The sequence below is a fragment of the Gymnoscopelus braueri genome, assembly GCF_963280865.1.
Source record: "Gymnoscopelus braueri genome assembly, chromosome: 3".
NCBI classification, from domain to species: domain Eukaryota; kingdom Metazoa; phylum Chordata; class Actinopteri; order Myctophiformes; family Myctophidae; genus Gymnoscopelus; species Gymnoscopelus braueri.
In genome coordinates this window covers 20,727,751-20,749,771 of record NC_137612.1, presented here as the reverse complement: position 1 = coordinate 20,749,771, position 22,021 = coordinate 20,727,751, and the positions used below count along the sequence as shown (strand labels likewise).

The 22,021-nt window shown below is 41.1% G+C and overlaps 3 protein-coding genes across 5 annotated transcripts; 2 read left to right on the top strand and 1 right to left on the bottom strand.

Moving 5' to 3' along the window:
* The first annotated feature begins 546 nt into the window (after positions 1-546).
* On the top strand, positions 547-12,570 carry LOC308082517 (casein kinase II subunit alpha). The gene is made up of 13 exons (XM_080424312.1): positions 547-681; positions 4,917-5,220; positions 5,563-5,674; positions 6,798-6,899; positions 7,411-7,461; positions 7,759-7,818; positions 7,985-8,068; positions 9,202-9,312; positions 9,462-9,563; positions 9,774-9,874; positions 10,076-10,224; positions 10,350-10,439; positions 10,976-12,570. The coding sequence occupies exons 2-13, from the start codon at positions 5,120-5,122 to the stop codon at positions 11,086-11,088; spliced, it is 1,176 nt and encodes a 391-aa protein (XP_080280438.1). The 5' UTR covers positions 547-681; positions 4,917-5,119; the 3' UTR covers positions 11,089-12,570.
* An 800-nt stretch (positions 12,571-13,370) lies between these two features.
* Positions 13,371-17,770, bottom strand: slc2a10 (solute carrier family 2 member 10). Of its 3 annotated transcripts, none has more exons than XM_080424026.1 (6): positions 17,708-17,770; positions 16,538-16,617; positions 14,774-16,051; positions 14,503-14,625; positions 14,030-14,165; positions 13,371-13,939 (listed from the first exon to the last, which is right to left on the bottom strand). In XM_080424026.1, the coding sequence occupies exons 2-6, from the start codon at positions 16,542-16,544 to the stop codon at positions 13,861-13,863; spliced, it is 1,623 nt and encodes a 540-aa protein (XP_080280152.1). In that variant the 5' UTR covers positions 16,545-16,617; positions 17,708-17,770; the 3' UTR covers positions 13,371-13,860. The 3 variants fall into 3 exon arrangements, with proteins under 3 accessions (XP_080280152.1, XP_080280151.1, XP_080280153.1); XM_080424025.1 differs by having other exon boundaries at positions 17,704-17,729; XM_080424027.1 differs by lacking the exon at positions 13,371-13,939 and having other exon boundaries at positions 14,035-14,352; positions 17,704-17,729.
* A 1,568-nt stretch (positions 17,771-19,338) lies between these two features.
* On the top strand, positions 19,339-21,514 carry LOC308082431 (EKC/KEOPS complex subunit TP53RK-like). The gene is made up of 2 exons (XM_080424179.1): positions 19,339-19,600; positions 20,487-21,514. The coding sequence occupies exons 1-2, from the start codon at positions 19,360-19,362 to the stop codon at positions 20,981-20,983; spliced, it is 738 nt and encodes a 245-aa protein (XP_080280305.1). The 5' UTR covers positions 19,339-19,359; the 3' UTR covers positions 20,984-21,514.
* Positions 21,515-22,021: the final 507 nt, after the last annotated feature.

Sequence of the window (22,021 nt, the reverse complement as noted above, 5' to 3'; positions counted from 1 at the left end):
CTCTTGTCTTCTTCTGACCCTTAATAAATTATTAATTATTATGATTCTAAATAAAGTAATGAGTGGCTTTTCGCATACCAACCGTAACCGTTCCCAGGAACCTGTTGACATCTTGTCCCTCCACGGCATCCGTCCCGCTGCTGCTCCGGCATACAGGGTTGCCATGTCCGCGTATTATAAGCAACTTTGGGCTTGTTCTTCTGCGTAGTTGCTTGTAGTTGCGGCCGGGACAGGCGGGTTGCGTTTTTTGGGCTTGTTTCTAAAGTGTAGTTGCTTAATTGGGCTATTTTCATGTCAAGCACCTCCAGATTAATATGTAATTTTCCGCGTATCCCCATCTGAAAATGTTTTGTGCTAGAAGATTTGTTGTTAAAATGTTTTCTAATTTCTCTTCAATATTGTTTTTGTAAATAGCCAATCTACAAGCCCACAACTTGTAGCTATTTTCAAATAGCCGATGTATATTTAAAGGTCTCATTCTTTTGGGCTTGTTTTCATAGACCTGGTTGCTTGTTTCTCTCACATAATGTGGCAACACGGTGTGCCGCCATATTGTCTCTGAGACAGCAGAAATCACACACCGGCGAGGCGGGGAGGACTGGGAGGGAAGGAAGAGAGTCGCCAAGCTTGTAAAAACTCAGCTTCACAGGAACGATTTAGATCGTTAAATCGATCAAATAGGTAAATATACATCACTATTGCACAATCCCACTTTAGACGGTTTACCACCGTGTCTGCAATGTGTGGAACATTCGGGCCCCGGATGGGAGGGAAGGGAATCGGGTGAGAGCTTCCGAGGCTAACGTTACAAACTTGGGGCTTAATTTTAAACGGTATAAGCGTCGCCGCGCGACCCTTTTTGGTTATTGTTGGCCAAGAAAACAAACAAATACATACGTTCTAATTTAATAAAGTGCTAATGTGGTTCACGTCGACACTTTCATCCCGGTTGAAATTGTGCTTTAGCACCAGGCAGCGACAAGGCAGTGTTGCCATATTTTGTGTGAGAAATAAGCAACCAAGTCTAGGAAAACAAGCCGACAAGAAGCAACTTTAGGCCACAAGAGCACTTTAAACTCGTATGCATCGGCTATTTGAAAATAGCCAATCTACAAGCTCACGCGTTGTGAGCTTGTAGATCTGCTATTTTCAAAAACCCTTGAAATAAAATGTTGAATATTTTTGACGATAACAATTCAAATGCTCCCCGTGGCACAAAACATTTATGAAAATATTTGAGAACTACTGGTTTGAAAAAAAAATTGGAAAAAAATTGGAAGCAAGCCTAAATAACCAAGTACACTTTCGAAACGAGCCCAAAAACGCAACCCGCAACTACCAATATTTGCAAGCAAATTTACAGAAAAAGAAGCCCAAAGTCGCTTATAATAAGCTGACATGGCAACACTGCGACAGGGTCGAGCGGTGAACTATAGCTGATCCTTTTAGCTCGCGCTGACATTCTAGGCGATTCATACTTCAGTCGAACGACGGTGCCGCGCGCGCCGAAAATAGCCGATCTACAAGCTCACAACGCGTCGCGTAAAAGACGCGTTGTGAGCTTGTAGATTGGCTATTTTCGTCGCGCTACGCTGTCGTACGACGGAGCATTAGCGATTACCTTATGTCTCGGGCCCCACTTATCTTATTATCAAAAAGGAAGAGACATAATGACGGCTGTTAAAGTTGGCTACATTACCACTGGCTTTTTTAGTGTCTTTATTCGCTAACTATCAGACGGTTTATGGACTGTATATACACGATTTAAACGTTGTTTCCTTCACAACACCACACAGGCTTGGCCAGTAGCTATCGTTATAACGATAACGATAATGGGTTCATTCGTGTGTTTTAGGAAGAATGCAACTTCGTCTTTGTAAGACATCTGAAGTCAAGAGATCACCTTATAATAAGCTGGGGTTGGGTTAAGTTGGCCTACACAGTTTGAACATTAGTGAGGCATCTGTAATTCTTTGCTGTTGACGCAGTGTGCCCCTGCATCCTTACAGTAAATCATTCCCCAGCAGCCAAGCATACAGACACCAAGACACCATAGATTCGGGCTAATGACTGGCATCTCTGTTCCTATTCTGGTCACATTATTGAAGTTGAATTGTAACTAAGGTCCTCCTGAAAGTGAGGACAGTTCTAAAGCCTGACATAACGGGACACGTCCTTGCTTAGTGGAATTAGGCTGGTCTGGACCATGCTACGATAAGAGATATATGTAAATGTAGACATGACGCTTGTAATGTTTTCACATGTACATATCCAAGTCTTTGTTGGGCAAAAGTGACACGATAATGCATTGCTTTATGTGTTACACACCTGCATAGGGATGGGAGGCGATATGAAAATTTCATGTCATGATTATTGTGGGCACTTGCATCCCAGCACCCATATTCTGGGGGGAACATTAGCCAAAAATGGCAGATCTACAATCTTAAAGCGTCACAAGCCTGTAGATCTGCTATTTTTGGCAAACAGATTTGGTGTAGATGGAAAAAAGCTGTCCAATACAGATCCAGCTCATAGTGTATGACGGACAATTTCACAATAAATTAAAATCTTTGCGATATGCTAAAGTTTTTTTTATTGAGGTAAACTTTAATAACGATTATCGTCCTATCCACACACCTGCATACTGTTGTAATGTCCTTGATGTTTCACTCTTATTTGATTTCCCTGAACATATAGGAAATCATTATTTTGCTGTTTTGAGGGTAGTTGGGAATGTCTGATCATTTTGGGTGAAAACCAACCTTTCCTCTACTATGATCGAGCAGCAGCTCTCTCCTTCTGCTCGCAAAGACCTAAACTAAAATGTTTGGTGACGCTGTACTGTACTTTCTTACAGTCTACCAAATATCTTTGCCGAAAATAGACGATTTACAAGCTCACAACGTGCCGTTATGCTATTTCTGCTGAATGTTTCCCCAAGAATAGTGTAAAAGTTGTGAAATGGGAATAGCTATCAGAAAAAAATATCCCACGATGTAACTATAAACACATTGAGACTTTATTTATGTGTTTGTGCTGATCAGTAGAGTTTAGGTATGCTGGGAGTGTGTGTTATTTGGCAGTAATAGCCCATTTTTACAATTTACTTCAATTAAAAAACTGTTCTAGTTATTGTACAGAAGAACTCTTTTTGAATTTGACTAGACATAGGATAAGGACTATATTATATCCAGGCTCTGATCCCTTACCCTTTCTGCCCCTGTCATTTAACAGCATGTCACTGAAGTGATGTTTGGTAAGCACACAGAAGTGGGCAGGGCCAAAGCTGAAACTTTTCCAGTTGGAATACGCAGTGGTTGCTCTAGCGAAACGGTCACGTGACGGTCGCGAGTATAAATAAGCCAGGCCAAAAAAAAGAGAAATCTTCCCCATGCAAGTGTAGACAATTGCCACTCTGTTAGGGCTGGGTGACGTGTACAAAGTCAAATATCACAATATTTTGGACCAAATACCTCTGTTAGAGCCATATGATTTCTGTCTTTTCCTTTCTATGACGTCACTGCGTCTGCGGGGCGCGGTCAAGTTCAAGGTGTGTCTAGATACTTGCCAGTCTGCAATCAGGCGCAGGCGGTTGCTTGTGGCAGAGGCATACAGTTTTAGACTGTTCTTTAGAGAACGGTAGGGCTATTATTCCCGTGCATTTAAGTTTAAGTTGCATTTATGTTTTGTATGCTGACAGTGACGGAGAATAAACCTTTTTTGAACTAAGTGGACAGTTTGAAATTAAGTTTTTGAGTCGAAACTTCTTTTAGCCGTTGGCAACCATGTAGTGCCTTTAAAGCAGGGCTACTCAACTTAAGATGGCTCAGGGGCCACTCAGCAAAATACCAAAAGTCCAAGGGGCTGCAAGCTAAAAATGACGGTCCTATTTTGGATTTTTCAATTTTGTAACACACACTACGCATTGTTATTGTTATAAGAAAATGTACATTTTGACATCATATTCTTTTCACTGTACCCGTTTATTTTGTGTATGTCCAGTGGCATCAGTTCAGCAAAAGCTTTGCCGCGCGGCCGAAAAATGGGGGTCAAACCCCCCAAAAAACCCGAAATGCATAGAAAACTATGCATTATACCTGTAACAATTGATGTTTGTTTTTGAAAAAAAATGTAGCAACCCATATATATATATATATATATATATATATATATATATATATATATATATATATATATATATATTTATTTTTTCAATCTCTGGGAGTTGGCAACCCTAACCTTGCCATACCTTAGCTTTTGCTGAACTGATGCCACTGGACATACACACAAAATAAACGGGTACAGTGAAAAGAATATGATGTCAAAATAATAACAATGCGTAGTGTGTGTTACAAAATCCAAGATAGGACCGTCATTTTTAGCTTGCGGCCCCTTGGACTTTTGGTATTTTGCTGAGTGGCCCCTGAGCCATCTTAACTAAGTTGAGTAGCCCTGCTTTAAAGTATAGGACTTTCTGACAGTACAACCTCTATCGATATCGAGACATGTTGTGGCGATAGATAATGTCTTTTTAAATTCTCAAAAATAGATTTACAGACACACACGATGCGACTCGTTGATCTTGTAGATGTGCTATTTCAAGTATAAAATACAAAGTAAGTAAATAAAACTAGGAAAAGAACACATTTATGCCATATCATGACCTAACGATATCCCAAACGATAGATATCTAGTCTCATATGATATTGCCCAGCCCCACTCTGTTGGTAAGCACACTGGAGTGGGCAGACCCAGAGGTTTTCATCTGCATCAGTCGGTGCCACATTATATGCCATATGGCTAGCAAATGGTACATGACAGTTTTCATGATTTATTTTCAAAGCCAATTTGTAGGTTTGAATGTCTAACTTTTGTTTTTCTTTTCTGTCTCTGTTGTTCTGTCTCTGTTGTGTCAGCTGTCCAAAGGTGCCCCTGGTGGCCCCACCCCCCCCTTGCCCACAGCCATAGCCCCCTCCCCCCATACCCCCTGCCCTGTTAGGAACACACAAAAAAAACGTCCCCCCCCAACCTGTCATCCTTGCCCTCCCTCCCTCCCCATCTTTCATTCATCCTTGGTTGGCGGTAGCGGCTCCCCACCACCTCTGCCAAGCTGTCGGACATGTCAGGACCCGTGCCGAGCCGGGCCCGCGTGTACACCGAGGTCAACACACACCGGCCTAGGGAGTACTGGGACTACGAGTCCCATGTGGTTGAATGGGGGTATGTACCGTACATCAGTGGTTCTCAAACTTTTATCATGTCAAGGACCTCCAAAAGTATTTGCATTTGGCTTCAGACAGTCCACTCAGTGAGTGGGCGGTGTCTATGGTCTGGAGCCAGGCTACTGCGGAACCCTGTTAAAGTAGCCACTTTAACCATAAAATATGGTTAAAGTGGTTAAAATGATTGTGATGCTATATTAACTAATTTTGCTGGGGACTCGCTGGTACACCCTAGAAGGACCCCTGGAGAACCAATGCCGTACATAGTAGATGCCTCTCAAACACAGTTACGCTAGTTTTTTTTCCGTCTAACTGATGTTTGGTTCCTTTTTGTGTACAGAAATCAGGATGACTTTCAATTGGTTAGGAAGCTGGGGCGTGGCAAATACAGTGAGGTCTTTGAGGCCATCAACATTACCAACAACGAGAAGGTGGTGGTGAAGATACTCAAGGTAATTACTACACAGTGAGATGGGTCTTAAAGGAACACTTAACCTTTCTTCAACCATATCTCCATGCTGTACGTTTGTCATCCTCACTAATGCTCACTATAGGACAGTGCCATAGCTCTCTAATTGAGCTGTGTCTAAGAGGCAGACTATGGCTACCATTTTAGCATGCAAAAGTTCAAGGAATTCCTGCCAATTATGCCATCAGCGGGTACGTTTTCAAGTAGTGGTGTGCGATATACAAGAGAGATTGTATAGATCGCGCGTGTGCACATTCTATGAGTTAATAATAATTCAACATCGGTCTATGGAACTGGTTTGGATATTCCAAAATCGACACGGTGCAAACTAAGGTTATTTGCAAAGTTTTGTAACAACGTTTGAAAGTCACTCACGTTACTATAACTTTACTGGGGTGAAACAGCGAGGGGTCCCCACATAAAGAGTCATATATTTATATTAATCATATAAATATAATGAATCATCATATATCTTTATCAGTAATCATAGCCAACATGAAAAAGGAATCGTATTGTTTTATTGGATCTTGTTTAGTTGATACACTTATTTGTTTTAGCTCTTGCTCATTTGATTTTGTTATTTTGTCTCATCTGTTTAAGAAAGTAGGTAGCTGATATATTGCACTTTTACCTTAGCACTAGGTATACTCTTGGTTGCTTGTTTTTGCAGAAAATGCACTTAAGACTTCTGGTGATTAGTAGTTTTGTTCCCTACCTATGTTGAATGCACTTATTGTAAGTCGCTTTGGATAAAAGCATCTGCTAAATGACTAATGTCATAAGATTGTGGACTCTGATTCTGGCAGAAAAACATTTTGATATATTTTTGCCATATCGCCCACCCATATTCTACAGTCAACCTGTGAGACACAGTGAAGTAGACAGAAATGGCACCATCTTGGAGTGAGCTTAAATGAGGACGGATATTGTGCATGTTATTTGTATAGCACTTTGCATAATATCACATGGAATGAAAACGACATAAAAGTAAAATATTTAAAAAACGTTGGAATTCCTTTCCAACCTTTCCTTTCGTGTTCCTTTAATTTGAGGAGGCTTGGTTGCCTCCGACTTGTCAAACTAATTGTTTCTTGTCACCACATCAGCCAGTGAAGAAAAAGAAAATCAAGCGTGAGATCAAGATTTTGGAGAATCTGCGTGGAGGACCCAACATCATCTCCCTGATTGATATAGTTAAAGACCCTGTAGTAAGTGTACTTGATCAATAACACAAATGATTGATGCTTCGTGTACATGATTGGAAATTACTGCTCAGATTTCACTTTGTCAGGGACTGTATTTCAAGCATACATCTTTTTGTTTTTCATGTTAAGATGGCTGGTACTTTCTAATGACATTAAATATCCTTCAAATTGCTTGATCTTTTCAAATAACTACTATACCAATAGCATGGGGAGCGCAACAACTGTGCAAGCTTATGGGTTTCACTTAAGCTTTGGAAATATGTGTATGTAAGTACCTAAAGCTGTAGCTAGCTGCTAGTTAAATACCAGTGTCTCCTGTGTACAAAGTTGTCTGCTTGTAGATACTAAGCTCCCTTATTGAAAAATATTTGCATTGTGAATTAGTGCAATAGACCTTTTATTTATTCAGTGGCTGTTTCAGTGAAACATTACTTTGGCCAGCTGTAGTGGGCAGTAGGAATCCCTTGAAATTAGATGACTATACTTGTCATGTAAAACCCGTTTTCTCTTTCAGTCTCGAACGCCCGCCCTGGTCTTTGAGCATGTTAACAACACAGACTTCAAGGTAGGACTCGCATGTTTTAAAACCATTAATGCAGTAATAGAATCATAGGTGTTACCCAAACCAACTGAAACCTCCTTTCTTGACATACGCTGTTTTACACAACGTGTATGTGATGTCAAGTCAAGTATCCTTTAGTATAATGTATAATCTGTACATTGAAACTATACAAACTACAAACGTTATGGCACATTGCCATAAATCAAAGTGGAAAATGCTGTCCGTCTACTGTTGAACACATTTTTAGATAGTTGATATGGCTGTAGAAATGCTAATACCATTTGTTTTACCATTTTCTAGCAACTGTATCAGACGCTGACCGACTTTGACATCCGATTCTACATGTTTGAGATTCTCAAGGTGAGGCTGTATTATAAGACTTGGATATCTGAAGCGTCGGTTGTTTTTGATTTGTTTTCTCTTTTCAAGAACTTTTAATACATTTAAACGCCTGCTTCGAAATGTTGAGAAAAAGCAGTCTTGGGGGAGAGTGTTAACGGGGACCATTTTGATGTGTTTTCTGTAGGCCCTGGATTACTGCCACAGCATGGGAATCATGCATAGGGACGTAAAGCCACATAATGTGATGATTGATCATGAACACCGCAAGGTGAGGTTCTACGAGCAGTACTTGAGTGACAAGTATTTTCTGTAATTTTTCTTGTGCAGCAATGGCCAGCCCAAGACTCAAAACGCATTCTCCAATAATGGGACGCATATAGTTGACCACACTTTTGAAAAAATCTTTACTGACCTGCCAACATGTAGGTATTATGCGTAGCAGGCCCGCATTTTCACATGCGGCTAGGATGTCTCCCTCTAAAGTACGCAAAATTAGAACCCGACGACGTGACAGTCACTGCGTTGATCTCTTTCTGTCACTCGCGCTCTCTCGTGCTGTGCTGTGTCCTGTATGCAGCTGTTGTTTGCTATCCATAGATGCTGTCCCATTAGTGGGACGGATAGCAGCTTGTACTACCGAGCGATGGCAGCTTGTACTACCGAGCTACCGTCCCATAGCAGGACGGATAGCTTCCCTTCTATTGGCTACTTTCTCGCAGAGGCGTACCGTTTACTTTAATGGAGGTAGAACGGTGCGCGCAATGCATAATTTTCTACAACAGCTGTTAAACCAAGTACATGATACACGTGTCTGCGATGCGATTACTAATTAAATCCACCTGCAAATCTACTGTACACAGCAGCAACTAATTGTAGGCTAATCAACAGATCTAATATGGATCACCTGCGGCACCGCCACCCGAAAAGAAAAGGCGCGTGCATGCGCCTCTGAACTTTCTTGAAAGTTTAGACAGATGTGTTTTGTAGGTCGGTCATCAAGGATCAGCAGGTAATAATTGAACATCAAATGATATACATTTTCAGAGCAATGTCTATGTATTGGCTGGCAAGTGTTGTAAATTTATAGGGATACAATTAAAACAAATACTAGCTGCACTATTTTATTCAGGTAGATCTCTATAATAATAAAGTGCTCAATCATGCTTTCCATGTTGTACGCGCAAGCGTGCGAGTGTGGTACTCAAAACATTTTCCTAATGTTGGCAGGTCTGTCTTTACCTGGTCTTACAATTTTATCTTTTCAGTCTTCTCATTTAACATTTGCATTAGCTAAAGATGGTCATTATGTGACATCCTATGGAGCTTGAGCAGTTGTTTGAATGAAACGTGCTGACAGTGACAGTGTCTGTTTGTTGAAGCTAACTACTTATGTTTGTGCAGCTACGCCTTATTGACTGGGGTCTGGCCGAGTTCTACCACCCAGGGCAGGAATACAACGTCAGAGTGGCGTCCCGCTACTTCAAAGGCCCAGAGCTCTTGGTGGACTATCAGGTATGAACACTGTCACTCATCAAGCACCACCAGTGGTTGTCATTCACTAACTGCCCTGCTTTGTTGCAACTATCTTTTGAAGTCTGTTATTTATTAAATATGGACTCTGTAACGGTGTAATAGAGATTTGGACTGTGCATTTGTTTCAGATGTATGATTACAGTCTTGACATGTGGAGCTTGGGCTGCATGCTTGCTAGCATGATCTTTAGGAAGGAGCCTTTCTTCCACGGTCACGACAACTATGACCAGGTAAAAATGCTGTCTCCAAAATCACAGGTGTAGGCAACAGAATCTAGCACTTGACATGTTACTGTGCTTTGTTGACATACAGAACTGGCATAATTAATATAATGGAAACAAAACATATTCAGTTCCCTGGTATCTTCAGACCGGCAAGTAAAAAAAAACTATGAAAAACAAAGGGCCCTTGTATTTTAAATACTGTATTTCCTCCTGTAGTTGGTGAGAATAGCCAAGGTACTTGGGACCGAAGATCTGTATGACTACATCGACAAGTACAACATTGAACTAGAACCTCGCTTCAACGACATCCTAGGAAGGTGGGTGTTTTTTGGGTGTTTGTTTGTTTGTTTTTATTCATAATGCTGCATGCCTTCTAGATGTCGATGATGTAAATAATGATTGTCCAGATCTGGGGGGTAATTGTTGTCCCCCTGCTTCTGATTTTGGGGTGCATTCTGAGATCTCGGGAGTCCTTCGCCCCTGTGTTTCTAATGCTGTCCCGCTTCTGCCCACCCCAGACATTCTCGTAAGAGGTGGGAGCGATTTGTTCACAGTGAGAACCAGCACCTGGTGAGCCCAGAGGCTCTGGACTTCCTGGACAAGCTGCTGCGTTATGACCACCAGGCCCGACTGACCGCCCGTGAGGCCATGGATCACCCTTACTTCTGTAAGCCAGGAGACTGCGAGTGCCTTTACATGTATCACAATGGCGATGCTATGAAAACAGCCGATTGAAAGATTTTTATGGTTCTAATAGATGCTATTTGACGTTTTTTGTTGTTGTTCCCACAGTCCCCATTGTGAAAGATCAGGCTCGCATGTCGGGGTCAACGAACTTGCCCAGTGGGAATACAGCTGTTAGCACAGCCAACATGATTACTGGTGAGTACACACACGCACACGTAGTGGCCCTGCTCCACATCCCAGAAGGAAGTCTCAGATTATTATATCCCCTTGCTAGTGAGGCCGTGGGGTTTGGTCAGGGTCGGTCGGTCGGTTAAACCCATTTTGGATGTAAAAGAGCAGCCCAGCCTCTAGGGGCCACTAGAGGGGCTTTTAGATATTTGGTCTTGTGTATTAAACTGCGTACTAGGGAATCACTTAACTTACTTTGGGGTCTTTAGAAATAAAGTAATATTGGATACTCATCAACAAAGTTTTCATGGTATGTGCTCGTCAATTTAAATAATGTTCAGGTTATGGTTAATGTATACTCCATTGTACGAAGGTGTCACACCTCAGCTGGGTGAAGCTGAAAACTGAATATCCCCCGTGGGATGAAATAGGTCTTAAGAAGAAAATGGAGTGAGTCCGCACCTGTCAACGTCAACATCAACCTACCTTAGAGAGAGATCTGTGAAAGACTCATGAGTTGGTAACTAACATGTTCTCTGAATCATCTTGTCTGCTTCTTCCAGGCATCTCTGCCTTGCCAGCGTCTACTGCCCTGGGCCCCCTCACAGGCTCACCCGTCCTCTCTGCTGCCACCAATGCCCTGAGCACACCTGTGCCCGCTGCCGCACCTCAGTGATGGCAAAACACTCCCTCTTTTCATCTCCCCACCTCCACCTTCAGCCAGGGGAGAAGCCAACAGGTGCCACTCTGCCAGTCCTCACCACCTCGAACTGTCTCAGTCTGACTACTTAATTTCCACAGGTGCAGGAAACGCCAACCTCCTGGGGCGGGGAGTGTTGCCTGAAACATGTTTCTGTTCCTTTTTTCTCTTTGAATGAACTTGGTTACATGACCTGAAATGAATGTTCTGTGTAATTAACATTTACAGGTTATTCCTTTAAAAAAAAATTCCTACAAGCTGTAGTGATAAACAGAATGAGTGTGTGTATGTTCGACCTGAGGAAGAGTCTCGTCCACCACTGGTGCAAGGTCTAACACCCAGTCTCATATTTTAGTTTGACATTACAGACACTGGTCAAAAAAGATACTCAGTCGAAGGCAAAAAGTAAGATCTTAGTCATTTGGACCAAAAGGAGCACATTCTGTATAGTTTACTATTGTAATGTCATCAACACAAGACCTGGCACGAACTCCTTAAGCAATTTCCATATTTGAACCAGTCTAAGACACCTTACGGAAGACTCAACCTCCACAGCATTTTGGAAGTGTTTGGTGCTGTTCTGTGCTCCAGGTGTATGTGAATACTGAAGCCCTCACTTAACATTCATCACGACACTTCAACACTTCCGCCTGAATATTTTTGTCTTGCCTTTCTACCAAACCAGATAAACCAGTTGTCTTTTGATATGCGACTCCCCAGTTCAGTTTTCTGGATTTTCTTTTTGTACTGAAATGCTTTGGACTGCTAGATATGGTTCTTTTTTTTTTTTAATGGTTTGAAGATAATACTGATACTGTTGTAATCTGATCTCACAAGCTGTCCATTCAGGTTCTTTTGAAATGGTTTCTCAAACGTGCTGCTTTCCAGTTCCTCGAACTGCTTCAAGTTGCTTTCCTTGAACTGCTTCAAGACATAACCAAAGTTTACTCAATCACTTGGGAAGAGGAGACTGACCAAACTTGAGTTTTGTTTTTGTGGGAAAAAGTTCCATATGGAGATGCTGAAATGCAGGTTGACAATAATTGTTCTAGTATTAACATCACAATTTGCCGAAATAACCTGTATTCGACTGAAATGCAGTTGGCACTGGTGTAACTTTTTTTGTTTAAATTGAGTTTGATGGTTAAGTTGTGTTCAGTCACAAATTGGCTATAATGGACACTGAAAGAAGTATTTAACTTGAAGGGTTGAATTGTTCCCAAACCTTTTAGTGCCAGAGAGTGACATTGTGACTTTTAGATCCTGCTGTACATATGTATCCTTTTTGTTTTTCATTTGAAATCTGAAAATGCAAAGAACACAATACATGTATACATTGACCAGATAATGGAGTTGTATGAGTCCCTACATCACTGTATATATTTTTATGTCCTTATGTAGAAGACCTAGTATTTGAAAATATTTGTGTAAATAAACACGTGTTTTATTTATCAAGTACATTTTGACTGCTTTATCTAGGCCATGGTTTCGGTTGATCTGGGCCAGAAGAGTCTCGACTACATATTTATGATAGCTATGAACATCACTTGCTATAAAAAACATTAAAATAGGCCAATAACTGAAATCTACACCTCCATTCCCAATGTAGAGCTAAAATCGTTTCCATCCTTTATCTCGTTTAATCAAAATAATAGAATTAACAGTTAAACCCTGATATTATGTAAAGGGCGATTGGGCGAATGCCCCTCCACAAACCTCTGCTGGTTAGTAACAAGGCTCAGAAAAATAAAACATAGTGAAATGAAATCTACCTTTAGAAATAACAGCGTAAGGTTGGAGTAAGCAGCATGAACTATTTAACCAACAGAGTAGGCAATCCATTTAAGAGTGCAAAGAAAACAAGTCCTACAAAGCAAACGGAGCATTGTGGCATGCTCATGCTTATACACCCTCCAATTATATACGTACATAATCCTAATGGAATTACAACGCAGTCTATTTAAAAGACTGACGCTCACTTTTAAATGCTGAGCATCCCTGCTACCACAAATGACAGATCAGTCAACAGCCTCCTCCCGTAGTAGCAGTTAGGTATACTTTGTCTTGTCAGCTGAACAAGTCACTCCATGTAGGTTCATATGTATTAAGTTCTTAATACCTGTACATCTCTAGGTTCTGCCCTGAGGGGTTCATATGTCCATGTAATAAATGTATCTTTTTAGGCTTTGCCTCATGGCGGTTTGTGAGGTCAGTCATATTGTTCTGAAGCCAAATACAAAGAAATATGTAATAACCCATTTAGAAAAAAAATCACTTTTATTCAAAAAAAATAAATGTTGCTTATATATATATACATACACACAAACATCAAAAATTACAGATGCCGTCCTGGATTTAAAGGTATAACGGATATGTTTAACAGGTTTTAATGGGGTAAGTGTTTTTCATCTCAATGCAAGTGTCCTGACTAAGCTAGGATAGCAGGTACACATCAAATCTAACATCTGTACTATTGCACCTGTTATAAATATCCTTTATGACGTGCAAATAATGATGCCAATTTATACGAGATGCCATGGTTCTGATCCGATAGTGCCAGGCCTTCATCATTACAGACAGCTGTAGTTACTCCCTTCAAAGCAAGTAGCAGAGTTTTAAATCAGGATTAAGCCATCAGTGTAAGACAACACAAATAAAATGCACTGCGTAAAACCTCCCACGTGTTCCAGTGCAGTACATTTAAATACTGAAATGACAGCATGGCTACCTTAGCCCTGGGCTGCTTGCCTAACTGTGTACTCTCTGGTACTTGACAGATGTGATTTTCCTGCTAATGAAACCACAGCATTCCTCACTCGAGTGTATCCTGCAAACAGAGGAAAACATACATGATGCGTCAGAAGATGGCTTGAACAACCTCATTTCTGTGGTAGCAGATTGAAATGTAATGTCTCACCTATTTAAACTGAGTTCCTTGTCTATTTCCTCCAGAGACTTGCCCTTGGTCTCTGGCAGCAGGAAATAAAAGAACACGATGGCAACCAAACCCGTCAGCCCATACAATAGGAAGGTACCTGACAGGCCAATGGAATCTGTCAAGAAAAACAAAGTTGACGTGATTTGACCTGTCACTGTTTGAAGTTATCAGTTGATTCTGCAATGTAACAAATAGTGGTGGCACTGGTTTCGGGAGGTAGAGTGAGCATCTGGGAAGTGGTTAGATTCCTGGCATCTCCTGGCTTCATGTCAAGTGCGCTTTAAGTGCTTTGTATGAAGGCGCTATAGAAATGCAGACCATTTGGTTCAAATCAAAGTTCAGTTTATTTGTAATAAACAGCGAAAGATCCTGGCACAATATTGGTGCAAAAAGAATGGGAGAAAAAAAGACAATTATGGTATGAGAACAGAAAAAGGTCATAGTCTACTCACCAATGACATTCAAGAAAGAGAATGTGACTATGAGGTTAGCAGCCCAGTTAAAGCAGTTGATAAACGCAAATGCTCTTCCCCTCACACCAGCAGGAAATATCTCACTCAGCACAAGCCAGGTCACTGGTGAAAGAAAAAGATAATGTGATGCATTTTAAGTCCAGTCATTCACTGAGAAAAAATAAACAGTTGTAACCACTTGTAAATAGACCATGTGTTATCTATATAAACCCATTTGTATTCATGAGAAATATTAAGGCACAATACACACTTGGTCCAAATCCAATGGAGAAGGCGCTCACAACAGCCATCATACAGATGAGAATGATCCAGTTTACTACTCGGCCATGGCCATCTGGCGGAAGAGCCACAGGGTCAGTGCTGGTAGCTCCAATTTGATTAATGCCATTGTCCGTTACCGCCCTTAATTCTGTCTCATAAAAGAGTAGATGACTCTCGTTGTCAAATACAGTCCGATTGTCAAGAACCAAATGTGGCATGATAGTTACGTTTCCGATTAAGTCCTGAGAATCACAGGGTTTCTCTGCGCTGAGCACAGAGCGTCCGCTAAGAAGTCCAATGGTTATTAAGCATACCGACATCACAGAGCATCCGCCAAGGAGCAGAGGCCTCCTGCCCACCCGGTCAGCCAACGTCATGCTGATCACAGTGGCAATCACTTTCACTGCCCCCAGGCCCACAGACGCCAATACCGCTGAGGCACTGCTCTGGAATCCTACGGACTGAAAGATGGTGCAGGCATAGAAGAGAACATTCGGCTGCCCTGTGAACTGCTGAAACATAACCAGTCCAAGCCCAATAACAGTTCGAGTCCTCATGTTGTTTCGACGTTGGAAGAGGTACATAATGTTGTACTCTTTATTTTTGTCAAGTCTGTTGGCACTGGGCTCCGTATCGTCCAAGTCTTGATTTCCATTTGGGCTCATTAGGCCTCTCTCAGTCTGACCGCCATCCCTGTGGCTGGAGGTTTCTTCATTGCTGGATGGAAGAAACAATATAGACACAAACTGAACCAAAGTAGGTACTATGGCTAATCCAAACATACTCTTCCAGCCTCCCGTAGTATCAGAGAGGAAATAGTTCATTGCATAAGCTGCCAGGATGCCCACAGTGATTCCAGCTTCATACAGAGTTACTAACAAGCCCCTGCGCTTGGCAGTGACCATCTCAGACACAAAGATACAGCAGGCCATGGAGGATATGCACATAGCGAACCCCACAATGATACGGCCCACCACCAGCGTCAGGTAAGAGCTTCTGAGCAGCAGCAGGCTTCCAGCCAAGATCAACACGTTACTGAGGAGAATGGAGTTCCTTCTGCCATGCTGGTCGATCAAGCAGCCACCCACCACAGAAGCCAGTAAGGCTCCCACCAGCAAGGCACTGACCACAGCCTCCTGCTGGACACACGAGAGCCTGAACTCAGCCTGGAGCTGGAGCAGTGCGCCCGAGATGATGCCCAGTTCATAGCCGAATACGATGCCACCTTGTGTGGACACCACACTGGCGAGTAACAGGACGGAGCAACCTAGGGAAGAGGATAGGATTTGAAGTTTAAACGAAGAAAAATCAATTACAAAAACACTGAAAACTGAACATATTTAATATCTAATTGTTTTTTATTTTATTCTTTATACATAACATGGTTTTGCTTAATTCTTTTAGGCCCATCTTATCTAAATGAGTGCTTGTTTCACCTTTGCTAAAGTCTACCACTTTTTATTCCCCAGACCTAGGTATATGTCTTTGATGTGCAGATTTCTACAAAATGCTAACGAGACTGGCAACTCTACAAACCCTGCAGAACTATTTATTACCAAAAGTATATGGTTCACAAACTTCACATCAAACATTTGTTTAACTGCGGATGGTAATGATTGACCAGTTTAATTTGCATATACATGGTACAGTTGTGTCTGATTCAAGTGCCAAATATCGGCCCTCAATCAGGACTTCATGACAGAAATAGGAAAATCATTCATAGGATTTTAAAATGCATTTTAAGACAACTTACCCAGCATTATAGTCCCTCTTCCAACAATTCACATCTCAAATGAGCATGGACATCCAATAAGGGTTCTTACCAAACATTCCCTGTAAAACAAATAACAGAATAAAACATAGTCCCATCTGCATGATATGCCCTGTGTCGTGTCCTGCTGTCTCTCAGATTAAACTAGGCAGCACAAGAGCTCATTGCAGCCCCTAGTAGCCATGACAACTCTCTTGTTTGATTGCCATGATTTCATTAGGGAGACCACTTCAGATCGCTCAACAAAACCCACTGCCTTGTGTAGCAGTTCATGGAAATACACAGCTGGTCATCATCATCATGTGATGATGGGAATGTGACTCCAAAATATAGCAGTTCCATCTTCAGCAGGATTAATATAGTGGTGTGGATTACAACCACATGGTCTTGAGTTTCAGTCTATTGGCTGTAGCTTTTGTGACTTGCAGGCAATACAAAGGCATAGCCATAGGTTAGAATACTCAATTAATATTACAACAGAAAAAATAAGAGCACTTGCTGGAATTAATACACATTTGGCTATTTAGACCATTCAGTAAATGTGTGTGTACCACTCAGAGCATCCTCCATATCTGCTCCACAATCAAGAATGAGAGAGAGAGAAACTTAGATCTAAGGGATTTTATGGTTATAAAATTAGCCCACTCTTTCTTAAGATCTAATACCTATTGTGAAAATAATTTGGCCTACATTTGCTCAATTGTTGTGATTGTTAGGATAGGATGTGTGCAACCTTTGTGGCTTTTATTGGGTCATGTTTTGCGACTTGGTTTATGGTGTCCTATAAACAAATCTACTATAGCAGATTTATTTTTACAATTCATTCCTCAAACGGTGGAAGAAAACGTAGCCTACATATGAATTTTCCCCTACATTTCTTTTTTTAACTGTCCGAATGGTCAAAAATAAATGTGTATCTGCACACAGAAGGCAGAAAAGTCACGAGTCCAGTTATCTAAGTGACTCGAACAGCAGACAGGACACGAAAACAAGCGGAACAAAAACGTGAAACGAGAGAAAATGGCATTAATTTTTTCTCCATCGTGGTATTATTGGGTCTCAGGTCAATTAACTCCAATGAAAAACATATTTGCATGTTGCACGACTTTGAGAAGGATTTTGACAATGTATGCATAAAGTAAACTCACCAACCATACATCCTGCTGCTGCTGTGTGATGAAGAAAGATGCTCTTACATGAACAAATCGTTGCGTCAGGAAGTTGGAAGCTACGTGGCAAAGAGCGTCTCAAATTGCAGTAAAGTTTTCCAAGTTTTGACGCCAGAGGCCGACAACTTTCCCACAGACACATTCCTGAAGCTCAAGACGCCCCTATGAACTAAATGAACCTGACCTAATAAAACTTTTTTCACCCAGCCATATTTACATAAATAGTTGTGTTACTTCCTTATGGTTCTACCAGTGATTTTAACGACTGTTTGACCTGAATAGAAGGAAGCCTTAATTAGTATCATTCATAACACCTGTGAGTGTGAAGGTGTTATCAATCTGGGCAATATTCTTTTTCATCTCATAATCTTTACATAGGACTTAGATAAGTTAGATTTCACATACATTTCTTACTTCTAGGATAAATGGGGGGCCAAAATATATAATTTAAAAAAATGACGTGGCCTAATGTTTGGCCTTGTTTTACATTTGCTACAAATTGCTTGCTACAAAACCTGTGGATAGATAGCCTGTCATGGGCATAAACAAGAAGTTGAAGGGTAAATTATGGTCACACTGGCACCCCAAATCAGATTTTTTGGCCTATCCAGAAGTCTGAAAAGCAAAATAACACATGGAAACGAATCTGTGTACCTGTCTGATAATGATGTAGGCCTACAGTGCATGTTCAAAAAAGAATAGGCTACTTTACATTATTTCCGACTATTTTCAAAAGCATTCCTTATTTTGCTACATTTTGGGGAAAAAATGCCAAATTAACATTGTGCCACAATGTTTATAGGTTCCCACTCTTAAAATAAATACATAGTAGTAGGCCTAGTAGGCAACAATTGGTGCAGCACATTGTAAATGTTAAAACTGTATAATAATAAAAGTAATAATAGCTAAGCCTACCAACTATTAGTAAGAAACCATTTGCAAGCTTCTTATTTTAGTGCTTTCACTACCATGTGTTGTTCATCCTAAAATCCCCTTGTCAGTTGGCAGAAGGTGGACATCACAATTCACAAATGCATCACTTATGCACTGATGTCAGACACATCAGAAATGTTGCCAGTTTTGCGCATAAGTGACCCCTGGGGGCCAGGGGCTGTCATATCTGGAGTTCAGTGTTAGCCATGCCCAAATATGGAGTCCAGGCCAAACTATGACGTCAATAGTACTATGATTCATAATACTGTCATCATAGTCTATGACGTCATATTGTTGAGGGGATAAGGAGATTTATCTATACTATAGATACATATGAGTGATGTGTGAATATGGTCGGATTGGCGATTGTACATAAATATAATAGCTATAGATTCTATAGCTATTATATTTATGTACAATCGCCAATCCGACCATATTCACACATCACTCAGTTGGTTCTGATAACCGGATCTCCATATATGGCCATATATACGTTCGTATATGGGCATATTGGTTGGCTAGGCGGTGTGACGTAGATGTGATGTAATTTTGATCCGTGTGATGCGGGTCTATTTGCAAATAAAATACAACCTGTTTTGCACTGACGTGTAATTCTCCTCCACAACAGTGAGTGGCAGTAATCGCAGCAACTAGCGGCCGGCCGGGGTAGAATACCACCAACGAAGACAAACAGACACAAACATGGCCCAGGAGGAGAACTGTGATCTTCCTTTTCAGGGGAAGTTTCCAGAGTTTCGTACTCAAATAGACTTGTTAAAACAAGGAGCTGAAGCGCGTGTGTACCGGGCCACGTTTCTGGGCAAGCCGACTATCGTGAAAGAAAGGTTCCGGAAAAAGTACAGACACGCCGTCCTGGACGAGAAGCTGACCCACCGTAGGACCGTGCAGGAGGTGCGCTCCATACTGAGGTGCCGAAAAGCAGGTAAACTGTCCCTATTTCATACTTAGCCTGTGCAGTTATACGCAATATATACGTATTCTTGCATCAATTAAAATATACTTTCATTTGTTCGTAAATCTATGTTGCTTTGGGGAGGTTATATACCCCAAACTAGCCCTGAAACATGACTGTCATACCATGACAGAAAATGTTACATTTACAACCAGCACATCTACATAAACGTTTAGATTTCAAATACAAAGTGCTGACCCCCGGCCACGGATGTTACAATTTAAAGCGCCTGGGTCTAGGTAGCCGTATCTTCCGTATTGTTCAATAAAAAGCTTTTTAGTCCGATTGCCGGCCATTTTCTCCGAATTTTCTCCATATGCTTTCAACTACGTGCCCCATTGGTTGGGAGGTGTATTGCACCCTGATACATTATTTAAACACATAGAAAATGGCCGGAGATCGTATTAAAAAGCTTTTTATTGAACAATACGGAAGATACGGGTACTTAGACCCATGTGCTTTAACTTGTAACATCTGTGGCTGGGGGATCAGCAGCACTTTATATTTGAAATCTTAACGTTTATGTAGATGTACTGGTTGTACATTTTTCAAAAAACAGGAACAAGTAACACCATGCCGCTTGTGACAGACGAGACGAGCGTCATGTGAACCATGGCAAGCATAACCTCTATGGCTGCTATTCCATGCTGTGTAATGAGAAGGTGGACAGGTGGAGATATTTTACTAAATAATAGAGCCTTACACACAGCACAACAAATTAGAATGCCACTGAGATGAATCCCCCCCAAAAAATGCATAAGTGTTCTATGGCTGCCTGCTGCACATGGAATGGAATATCAGCCATTCCAGAGCTAAAAGGGCTGCTTAACATCTTTACATTTCTCTTAATCTCCAGGTATTCCTGTACCAGTTGTCTACTTTGTGGACTACACCACACACAGCATCTTCTTGGAGGAAATCGTGGGGTCCATTACGGTCAGAGACCACATCGTTTCCACCCAAGAACGGTCCCAGTCCCGACCAGAGCAGGACCTGGAGCAGGTGGCGAAGAGGATTGGCCAGGTCCTGGCCAAAATGCACGATGAGGATGTCATCCATGGAGACCTCACCACCTCCAACATGCTGCTGAGGAGCAGCAGTGTGGAGGAGACCCAAGTGATTGACCTGGTGCTCATAGACTTTGGCCTGAGTTACATCTCTGCCCTGCCGGAAGACAAGGGGGTAGATTTATATGTGCTAGAGAAGGCCTTCCTAAGCACCCATCCCAACACTGAGACACTGTTTGAGAAGCTACTGAAGAGTTACGCGGCCTCATCCAAGAAGTCTCAAGCTGTCTTCAAAAAACTTGATGAGGTCAGGTTGAGAGGAAGGAAAAGGTCCATGGTGGGCTGAGAACATGCACTGAAGTCTGCATTGTTCTCACACAGGGATAAGCCATTGTTGGCATTTACATTTACGAAACTCTTGTTGTGTACATGAAAGATGAAAGGTTATTGGCTGTGAGTCAGCCAGTGTAACAAATCAAATTACTTAAAAAAAAACGTTTTAGTAAAAAGAAATACATAGGCCATGAGTTTAATAGGTCTACTGTATATGAATTGTAATTATTTTGACTGTGACTGATCAATGGGATTTTTGTTGTGATTATGATAATTTTACTATTAAGAATTGGCTCGGATAATCCCCATTATATTTCTTCCTTTCTTTTTTTTTGGTATTTCTATTATGATTATGACTATTATTACTACTATGATATGCTATATGCTTTATTATATCTATCATGTAAAGCCTCGACCAGATTGTGTAAAATGCTGAATCTGTTAACTCTGGGAGAAAAAAAGGAAGAATAAAAGAATAACCATTGTCATTGATTGTGTCTGTTATATTTGTTCATAAATGGAATAGCACATGATATGAGCCATAATGGGATACAATTGAAATAAATGTAATAAAATGAAATGGAATTTATTTCAACAGATATGTTGCTGTTGGTATTTACTTTGAGCTTAGTTTGCATGTGTGTGCGTGATATCCTGTTCTCTTTGAGTGTTGAATGGAGCGTTCCACTCACGTGATATTTTATTATGAGCCTGAAGTTGTGTGGAATGACTTGGTTGACACTACAGGCGTGGTCAAAGTTTACTTTCACAATCTCTGCAACATGCACTGAAATGCGCTGATACCAGAATTCCAATGGAACAACGGAAAACCATAATAATTATAATAGAAATAATAGCTGTCGTTTTGCACTTAAAAGGTAAGAATAACCAAAAAAAATGATTCAATCATACGTTTTTATACAATTTTGTTTGCGAGGACTGATGAGCAAAGGTCAGCTCCGTTGCCGTACAGTATTTGGCCGCATTAGTTACATGCTGATGAAATTTGAAAAGAAAGAAAAATGCAGGTTAGCTTGCATCTGCCTTCATA